We start from the raw sequence: 10,754 nt of genomic DNA, 5'->3' as shown, positions 1-10,754 counted from the left end.
CAAGAAACAGCAACGGAGAACTAATAGGCCATAAACTGTATGTTCCACATTCTCTCAACGTTAGATGTAAAACAGTTAGGCGGTAAAACAAGTTTGTTCTCATGTTGATGGATGAGATGTTGTTTTTGTCTGATCCACATCACGCAACCCGTCTGAAGGGTTAGCTAAGCAGGACTCAAAAAGTCAAAACACTAAACTGTTACACAGTACGACTCCCATCTCTTCCAACATCTGCACTCCTATCAGCTCATGGCGAATTGAAGTGAGAAAGACTTTGACCTGTCTCCGAGATAAGCCCTCAAAACGTTGGAGACCCCCTTCGCTCTGGTGGACTTTCATCCCTCAGAGCTGAGGACTGTGAGCTGCCGCTTGGGTTTTTGATGTTTGTCCCGCAGCGGTCGGAGCTCCCTCCGGTGTGGACGACTCAGTGGTTGGAGGTGTTCTGCAGTGGGCTGTGCTTGAGCAATGTTATCAGATGGAGAGTATTCATCTCCACTGGGTGGAACAGGACACATTCGGATGGAGGCACGCTAACTCCTTTATCCCGGTGAGATGGTGCGATACAATCTGGGCTCATGCTGCTGCAGGTCCGACTGTTATCCAGCCACAACAAAGCAGCTGTGGACAGAGGAAAAAAAACCCAAAAAAACCTCACTTCTGCCTGACTGTGAGTAGAGGTTGTAGGGAAAGTGAAGGGGAGGTAATAATCAATCAGACGACGGGTTTGAAAAGAGTTAAATAGGTGAATAAGAGAATGAAAACCTAAACAAGAAACCAAGGGGGGTGCCATCTTTTTGATTCCTGTAAATCAGCTCCGATTGCAAACAATACGCTGTCTTCTGTCGCCGGATGGATCCTGAATGAACATTCATATGATTTGCATACAGCCCCAAAGCAGGTGATCCAACTATTTTGAACTAAACGGCAAATTGCAAACAACCCCCGCCCCGCTGAGAGCGCCTTTGTTACACACTTTCACGTTGTGTATTTCACCGCCAACAGGGATGGAGAAGTTCCTCCGTCTCTCAAACCATCTAACATCTAAATACTCAGAGGGACTGAGCTAATTATGACCTCAGGGTGTTTGGTGTTTAATAATGGTGATCAGGTTTTAACCACTGATTACTGACTGGGGCGATAATGAGTGGTTGCAGATCACTTAAAGTAAGCTCTTGTTAAGAGATTTTTTTGTTTCTTTGCTTTCTTTTGTTGTTTTATGTTTTCATATGTTCTGGCAAATACACAGAAAGGGCAAAGATGATTTACTTGTTAACAATGCAGTCGATGTTCTTGAGAACAGAAACACATTTTAAAAAATACTATTTGGAGGTACAGCCACAGTTCCACATACATAAGGATTTCGAGAGGGATCAGGATTATTAAATACAGTGTTTTGGCAAAACGACTGATTCCAGTATGACCCTTTTTTCATATCACCGGATTTTACAGCCACAAACTTCAGTGCATGTTGTTGGGATTTTGTGTGGTCAAACAAAATCGAAAGACAAATTGAGCTAAATACTTAGAAAGAAACCTGCAAAAAGCCGCTAGCAAAGGTGAAGCTGCCTACATAAAATTAGTCTTAACGCAGATGTTGGCGTTTAAGATTTGGCTAGACATTTTAATCAGCTTAAACTATTTTTTTTTATCCACATTCAGATGTTTCCCTTTTTCACGTTTAAACCCCAATTTGATGTTAAATTAATGGAAGGCTACGTTGTCTTTGTGTCTCTTCAACCAAACTTATCTGTAATCTACAACTTTGATGTTGTAGATGTTGCAAGAAATCAAACCAGAAACATTTTACACCCAAAACAATAATGATTCAATATCCAAAAAACTCTTAATATCCATCAGTCCAATATGTGTCAGTCACTATTCTAAGTGACAGCCATAATACTGCAAAATAGTCTTTAATGATGCTGTATAGTGTTTGATGCAGACATAAAAAAAAAAACATATTAAAGAACCCAGTCTTTTGAACATTTCACTGTACTTGGATAACTTAAGTACATCAGAAGAAATAAAGGCTGCATTGAAAGCATGTTGTTGAAACAAATGAACTGCTGTGAGTAACTTAATGTTTATGAATATACCAGTTATTTGATAATTATATGTTCTCCATACGACTCACTGTGACATAGCATTAAATAACGTACTGTGAAATTCTTTGAAATAAATATAAAACTACCTCAGAATCTTACAGCCTCTTAACATTCAACGTCTGGGAATGTCATTGCATAAGTGTTCAGTGCCTTCCAAAAGTACCTCAAACCTTTGCTGTGTTAGATCCACGAGTGATATTTAACTAAAAAAGTAGCACAAAGTTGTGCATTGGAGAGAAAACATTACATAGATTTCACAACTTTCTACAATTAAACATGGGGGAAAAAACATGTTGTGGCTTAATATTTGGCCCCCTCTATTTTGATCTCCTGGAAATAAAATCCAGTGCCACTAACTATCAGTGGTTTAGAGAACAACAAGAACAACCAATATAAGGAATGCCAAGGAATACAGCAGATAGATGCTGGAGGCCATTGTGGATACATTCTAGGCCACGTTCAATTTATCTGAAAGTGGAAAAAAAAATAACACAACCGTTCAAGACATGACAAGTCAGGGATGCAGCCAAGAGGCTCACGGTAACTCTGGAGGAGCTGTAAAGAGTCACAGCTCAGCTGGGGGAATCTTTTGACACGCCTATCACTGGTGAACAGCTGGCATGTGGAAGAAGAGGATCTGCTCAGGAGAGGATAAAGATGAATTTTTTGTTCCGCACACAAAATGTATTGGGTGGTGGAAAACAAAGATCGAAAACACCATCCATACCTTAAAACATGGTGGTGGCAGCATCATGCTGTGGGCATGCTTGCTTTCAACAGAAACAGGGACTTTAGTCAGACTTGATGGGCTCGGTTCCAGGATGAAAGCCCAGTCCAGAAGACTGGACTTTGGAGTCGGTCTTTTTGCTCCTTCCACGGAAACATCAAAAACCACACAAGGAGCTTATTTTCGAAATGGAGGCGCGGCCAGGAGCAAATATGAATTATGATCCGCCCTCCACAAACTGCTCGGAGGAGACTGAGTGACAGACTGAAACACACAGGAGACCAGCAGGAGAGAGAAAGAAGGGAAGAAGGAAAGAAAGAAACAAAGGAAAGAAAGGAAAAGAGAAAGGAACAAAAAAAGAAAGAAGCAAAGAGGAAAAGAAAAAAGAAATAGAGAAATAAATAAAGAAGAGAACGCTCCTAACTTTTGGGAAGCCGATCTTTTTTCTTTTTTTTTTTTTCCCTGCTGGACGCAGACATGCGCTGGAAAAGTGAAGTCAAAGTGGAATGCTGCGCTGTGAACGACAGCGAGAGAGGATCTCTGCTGTCCAACGGCGAGGTGAGCGCAGGACTTACTTCTCCCTCTGCTTCGCTGCAGCCGGGTGTCGCGGAATAAATATTAGTGGAAATTGCTCTGCCCAATTAATCCAGAGTGAGCTCTGGTGTGTCATTATGAAGCCCGGCCTTCCACTGTAGCATGACAGCTCGGTATTTTCACAATTTGAAGAAATGTCAAAGAAAATTACCCCTCCCTTGAATTCTGCAATTAAAACTCAAGTAGTTAATGAGACCTCTTCACCTTTTGGTTGCTCCGGGTAGAACGTTTGTGGCGAACTTAAGCTCTTTTTAATTGCTGTTATTAAAGAAATCAGTCCTCCTTTTTTTTTCTGCCAGACTTCGCGCTGGTTTCCTGATTGATGCGTGAAACGGGTCTGTTGGTTGGCTTAACCTGCAGTTCTTTCTTTCTCTCTCTCTCTCTCTCTCTTTTTTAGATTATTATTATTTTTATTATTATTATTATTATTGCCGAATCACAAATTCTGAAACTCAAGAACATAAATGCACGGGCGATAAGTGCCGGCTCAAGTGTTGTCTGTTTTTGTAAGTGATGGCTATCTTTCTCTCCTAAATGTCATTGTGGTTTTCTATAATCGCCGCGCGCGTTGTCATGGTGAAAGGTGAAAGGCATGATATTTATGGGAAGGTGCGGGGGGCATTTAAGGCTCACACGCCGACATCCTCCTCTTGTCGCGCAGCTTCTCGTCATGTGTGAGGACTGCAAGGGAGACGGGGAGCTGCCGGACAAGTGCGCCGAGGACATGATGGTAGGCTGGAAGACGCACTCCGATTCAGGGTGATAAAACACGTGCACGCTTAGAGTTAAGAGTTTGGTTACAGCCTCGAGCAAAAAGAAAGAAAATATATCAAATCTAATATAAATGTAAAAAGTTTTCAGGAGCTGGTTGGGCTGCAGCCGCGGCGTTCCTGTGCGTAATTTCCTAACCCGTGTTGTGATGATCTCCCTCAGGGCGCGCCAGTGGAAGTTTTGGATGAAGACACTTCATCTCCGCCGGCGATGGCCTCCGCGCCTCTGCTGGGCAGGAGCGTGTGCGCCAACTGCAACGAGGAGATAGTGGACAAATATTTATTGAAGGTGAAAGAAACAAACAAACAAATAAAGAAACTTTTCTCGAGGTTTCATATCCGTCTTTGCATTTTTTTCCCCCATTGCTTTTGCTGTTTTGCGGCGGCGTTTATCTACAAATTCAGACAGCGCGTCTCCTCCTAATTCATCGCATCTTTGCTTTAGGTTAACGACTTGTGCTGGCATGTGCGCTGTCTCTCCTGCAGCGTGTGCCAGACCTCGCTTGGCAGCCACGCGAGCTGCTACATCAAGGAGAAGGAGGTTTTCTGCAAACTGGATTACTTCAGGTATGCGCGCTCACCTTTTGAAATGTTGTAGATTTCATTCTACAGTCGGGGAAAATCCTAATTATTGGGGGGGGAAAAAACAACAACAAAAATACATTGACAAAAATTCGATCTGTATTGCATGTTACATAGAGAATTTGCACCTTAACTTGTCTTTGTATAATAATAATAATAATAATAATAATAATAATAATAATAATAATAATAATAATAATAATAATAATAATAATGCCGAAACATTTTTTATTTGTTTGCATTTTTAATAAATCAGAGATCTCAACAAATGTGTTCATAATTAAAACTATTAAAATAAAATAAATAAATAAATGTCCTGTAAGGATGCAGAATTCGACTCTTATTAGCATATCCTGTTATTTTGCAGAAATAATATTTAAAAAAAAAATAATAAAGTCATAAAACTGTCACACACACAAAAAAATTGTGGCGTCATTCGGAGTTGTGAGTGACTCGAGCGCTTCTTTTGCAGACGATACGGCACCTGGTGCGCGTGCTGCGGCAGGAACATCCACTCCACAGACTGGGTCCGCAGGGCCAAGGGCAACGTCTATCACCTGGCCTGCTTCGCCTGCTTCTCCTGCAAGAGGCAGCTCTCCACCGGGGAGGAGTTCGCCCTGGTGGAGGGCAAAGTGCTCTGCAGGGTCCATTACGACTGCATGCTGGACAACCTCAAGAGGGCCGTGGAAAAAGGTGAGCGGGCCGCAGCGGAGCGCGATGCCTCCAACCAAAAGGGAAAGCTCTGCTAAACTACAGAATTTTTGTATCCGCCAGGGTAAAAGAAAAAAGAAAAAAAAAAAAGAAAGAAAGAATAAAAAAGTTGTGTAATGTAATCGGATAATAGATAGTCTTATTTGGATGGTCTTGATGAGAGCCTTCTGCTGCAGGAAACAGTGTTAATATGGAGGGAGCCGTGCCAACGGAACAAGAAATCAATCAGCCGAAACCATCCAAAAGAGCTCGAACCAGCTTCACAGCCGACCAGCTGCAGGTTTGTAAGATTACAACAAATAATAAGTAGCTTAATAATAATTTAAAAAAAAATTCGATTCAGTATTTTATTTTCTGAGCAAATTCATTCAAAAGATTCGTTCAGGTAATATTTAAGTAGCTCCCCCCCGCCCCCCCTGTTGCTATAACAGCAAAATTTTAGGTTTGCTCTTTTATTTTGTTGAGAAAAATAAGCAAATTGATATCTTCAGCCCAATTAAAAATAATAAAGTAAATCATCTGAGGTTTGCTTCTTCTTACAACTATGGCTAAAATGGGAGGCCTGCATCAGACCCCTTTTATTTTTATTTAATTGATTGTTTTACATTTTATGAGCCAAAGCTTCTCACTGACAAATGTTTACGTGAGAGAGGCACCAAAATATTGGTCAAGGGATAGGAATCTGAAATTATTCCTTTAATTGGCAAATCAAATCTATAATAAATAGTTTTTGCCTGTTCCTTAAATGCATTAAAACCAAAACCTAACCTCCTACACACCCTGGTTTTAATTTTGATGCCCCTTTTTTGAATTTCACAGAAAAATTCAAAATCCCTATATATTTCAGATGGGACATATGTTTTGATGCTTATGCTATAGTAGTTTCTTCTTTTTCTGTTAAATTCAAAACGTTCACATCTAATAACATTTTGGCCCTTTATAGTTGTCAGAAATCAAAATAAATTGTCAGCAGGTCAGACTTAAAAGAGAACTTAAAACTGGTATTGATCCAGTCAGTGCAGTGAACAAAACATTAGGTCCTGTATAAAAGTTGAAGAGGGGCATACGAACAGAGTGACTGTTAATACCAAAGACAGATATTAATAATTGTTTTCAGTATCGATTATTAAAACAGCCGTAATCTTCAAGCAAACGATAAACTAACAAACCTCCTAGTACCGTTAGCCAGCTTTCACTCTGGACATTTCCAGTTATTATGAATGAACCGAGAGTTCCAAACATTTATGTAATGCAACAAGTTACCACAAATCGCATCTATTTCTCACCTAATATAAGCTTAACAATAAATTTTTTTTATCAATTTCCTCCTGTTTGCAATGCATTTAAGACAAGTGGAGACAGCTGAAGGGGCTTTTGCCAAACACAGCAGCACAGCTCTGTCAGGCCACACAAGAAGTGACTTTCCTCTGCTTGTTTACATGCAGGTGATGCAGGCTCAGTTCGCTCAGGACAACAACCCTGATGCTCAAACTCTGCAGAAGCTGGCGGAGCAGACTGGCCTCAGTCGAAGAGTCATACAGGTTGGTGCACAAAGACAAAACACGTCACGCATGATTGCGAGATATTGGCTGGTAGAAACATACGTGGGTTTTGAGCTTGGTGACGGTGCATTGTGTGTCGAGTGGATTTATATTTGCATAGCTGCTTGGTTAGTGTTACTTTTTACTCTCTGACTGAAAACTATATGTTCTCCAGCTGTATGCTGAATACGATGATTCAAATCTCTTCTGTCTTTTAGGTCAGGCATATCTCAGTCATATTTGTTTGTGTTGAATCTTCCTTTCTACATAGACATTTTAGTGATTTTTTTTTTTCAAAATTATGGTTCTGTTATTGTGAGCTTGTCTGGTGGTTCCTACCGTGAGATGCCAGGGATGCTGGTCTTTGTCATTTGAGACGATATAGTTGTCCTATTTCTGGTTATAATGCAGTTATTATTTTTATTATCAATGTGATTTGTAATGCAGGTTTGGTTCCAGAACTGCCGAGCTCGCCACAAAAAGCACGTGAGCCCCAATCACACCTCGAGCTCCCCCATGGCCTCCCTGCAGAGCGGCCGCCTGTCCCAGCCCACCCCAACCCCTGAAGAGCTGCAGTACACAGCCTACGGTGGCCCAGAAGGCTCAATGCTCTCAGCGCTGCACTCCTTCATTGACAGTGAGAACAAGGCTTTTTTTTTAAACAAGAAAAACAATAACAACACTTTAAACATTTGACGAAAAACTGAGTTTTTTTTTTTACTAGCGCCTTTTATATGTGTTTTTGTCTTGTATGATCATGGTCAAAGGTGATTGTTGTATTTATTACCGATAAATATTTTAAGTATCTCTCATTAATGGCACTCAATAGTCAAATAATGGGGCTATCTTAAGAAAAATTAAAATCAATTGTTAGTATTGCTAGTGTTAGCAACACTAGTACTATTACTACTACTACTACTACTACTACTAATAATAATAATAATAATTAATAATGATTGATGAGTTGTAGTTTTGTTTTTTACAAAAACAAAATTTGATATTATACTGTTCTATTTCTACTAAAATGTGCGCCTCTGTTTTATTTCTGGTTGTGAAAACTCAGAAAACAAGAATGCTTATAAAAAGGAAAAATGCAAGCTTAATCTTAAGTAAATAAAAATGCTAAACATGGTGGAAAGGGAGACACATCTAATATAAATAAATAAATAAATAAACATCAGATTAGATGTCAATGTTGATTTTGATAATTATGGCTTACAGTTACTATTAAGACATAATTTTATGTCTCAGATATAACATAGGCTTTAATTTTACAGCTGGCCAACTGAACTGAACAGTCTATACACTCAGTACTTCCCCATGAATTACTGCATCAGTCCTTGGCGACATGGAGACGATGAGTTTGTGCTCAGGACGGCCGGGTTGCTTTAATAGCGGCACTCAGCTCGTCTGGCATGTTAGTGTCTCTGATTTTCCTCCTGACAATACGCCGCAGATTCTCCCTGGACTTCAGATCAAGCCAGTTTGCTGGCCAGTCGAGCACAGTCATACCATGCATCGCTACTTTAGCAGTGTGGGCAAGATCTAAGTCCTGCAGAAAAAGGAGTTAAAGCTATAAATGTGCTATCAAAGCTATCTATTAAAGCTTGTCAGCAGAGGTAAACATAAAAATTGTCTAAAACTTCCAAGTCAGCTGCATTTTACTTAATAAAGCACAGTGAGGCTACCAGAAGGTGACTCGGCTCATAACTGATTATGGAAACGTGAAAGTGGCTCATAAGTGACTTTGATTCTGTGGCTCTCCTCTGTTCCTCCAAACATTGGGATCTAAATTAAATGTAAAACTTTCATTGTATCTAAAAGTGGATTCTAGGTCCATGAGCAACACTACTTCCTCTCTTGTCTGTTAGGGTTTCCTTCTTTAACTTTTGTGGGCTTTGCTCCACAAATCTTTCGAGGTTGTAGTCCTCCCGGTTGTGCCAATTGTTTTTTTTCCACTCAACTTTCCAATATTATGCTTGGATACAGCCCTCTGTTAGCAACTAGCTTTTGTAGAAATGATCCTTGTGGCTTGCCACACATCTGATAGTGTATCTGACAGCTGGCATGTCAGCAGTTGTCTCCATGATTGTGTTCGCCATGACCAAACATTTGTTACTAGTCTGCTATGGAAACCTGAGTTTTCATCAGCTGTATGCCACAATTATCAAAACAATAAGAATGAGCAATTTCACTCCGTGTAATGAAACTGAAGAAGATTTTCCCTTTTTGAATTAAATCACTCAAGCAAATTAAACAAATTGTTGATGTTGTGTTATTATAGATATATAAATACTCTTGCCCCAAAACTGCAGATTAAAACAGGTGTGAAATATCATGATTGTGTTTTTATTACTTCACAAACAAACCTGCACCTTAATGATGTGACGGTAGTAATAACTCAGACTCCGTTTTCTGTTTGCAGTACACTCTCCTCCCTCCATGTTTCAGCCACTGCTGCCTGCCCACGCCATGACCTCGTTGCCTGTGTCTCACGCCTAGCTGCTCTCTCTCTCTCTCACACACACACACGCCTACACCACACACAGCTTCAGACCTCACCAGCATTTCTTCTCCATAACCAGATGCAGTATTTTGATGCTAAAGGTAAATCTGATTTGATGTTCATCACATCATTTAAACTTCAAGAAATTCATCCTTCCATGTTGGTATTAAAAAACAAAACACTGTTGAAGACCATGACTTACAGTCCTCTGTGTACTGTATAATGTGGAAATGCAAAGTTTTCAGTGTACCTCATAGAGCTGTGACACATGGCAGTATATTTGTTTATATTGTTGGTGACAATGTCTGACTGTGCTACTCCATGTGTAAGGCAAAAGGCTCTAAACTCCGTATGAAGGTGAACCTGAATTTGTTTTGTATAAATGTTGCAATTTAATTTATTGTATGTGAAGTTTCTGTTTCAAGAATAAAGAACTAATTTCACAAACCTCAAGGAAATGATTGAAAACCTACAAATTGTGTTGACATCTTTGCACAGCACATTTTATTGTTTTACAAAACATATTAGCTTATGAATCCTACAAGAACATTTTCGCATGCAATTCTAGAATTTCAATTCTGCACATTACAGACATTTAAACTCTTCACATCAGACACCTCAGAGCTCTGCATCTTCACAATTTTTACTTTTGAAGAGTATTTGAAAGAAAACGGAGTCCAATTTTACCAGCAGGGAGGATTTGCTTGTATCTACTTGCAGACTGTGGTTGACCAAAAGAATCTTATTTTCAGACGTGGGAGGGAGCGGAGGGCATATAAAAACAAGAGTTTTCCAACACTTATCAGAGCTGAAGTATTCCCCCCCGGTGGGAATGAGACTAAGTCCCAGCTACATGCACAACAACAAAGAGAGATATGCGATTTAACTGGGAGTGTAGCCGCTATTCAGCGCAACACCGAAATGACAACATGTCACATGTGCGCCATGCCCCACTGAGATGCTACATGCTTCGTTTGTCCTGTTCCTCATCCACAAGAATTGTTGTTGTGCTTTTACTGAACGGCTTCATGTCCCGGCGTGTTCAGCTCAAACGGGTGCTGTGGGTGTGTAAAGTCTGGCAGCGCTGTCACTCTGAGGTACCAGGTGGGCAGGCTCTTATGTGTGACACACACTCAAGGCAAAGACTCACAAACGTGAGTTGACTTCAAAGAGTCAGAGATTAAAATCGTTTAAATAACAGATGCGTAAGTCCACCCT

General features: G+C 40.2%; 1 protein-coding gene across 4 annotated transcripts; it reads left to right on the top strand.

Moving 5' to 3' along the window:
• The first annotated feature begins 3,169 nt into the window (after positions 1-3,169).
• LOC102234074 (LIM/homeobox protein Lhx8-like) lies at positions 3,170-9,978 on the top strand. 4 transcript variants are annotated; one of them, XM_023339198.1, is made up of 9 exons: positions 3,170-3,390; positions 4,088-4,156; positions 4,360-4,485; positions 4,642-4,763; positions 5,251-5,471; positions 5,666-5,769; positions 6,935-7,030; positions 7,490-7,667; positions 9,456-9,978. In XM_023339198.1, the coding sequence occupies exons 1-9, from the start codon at positions 3,310-3,312 to the stop codon at positions 9,530-9,532; spliced, it is 1,074 nt and encodes a 357-aa protein (XP_023194966.1). In that variant the 5' UTR covers positions 3,170-3,309; the 3' UTR covers positions 9,533-9,978. The 4 variants fall into 4 exon arrangements, with proteins under 4 accessions (XP_023194966.1, XP_023194965.1, XP_023194967.1 ...); XM_023339197.1 differs by having other exon boundaries at positions 7,478-7,667; XM_023339199.1 differs by lacking the exon at positions 4,088-4,156 and having other exon boundaries at positions 7,478-7,667.
• The last annotated feature ends 776 nt before the right edge of the window (positions 9,979-10,754 follow it).

Source organism: Xiphophorus maculatus, chromosome 9 (assembly GCF_002775205.1).
Source record: "Xiphophorus maculatus strain JP 163 A chromosome 9, X_maculatus-5.0-male, whole genome shotgun sequence".
Taxonomy (NCBI): Eukaryota; Metazoa; Chordata; class Actinopteri; order Cyprinodontiformes; family Poeciliidae; genus Xiphophorus; species Xiphophorus maculatus.
This window is presented reverse-complemented; position numbering and strand designations above follow the sequence as displayed.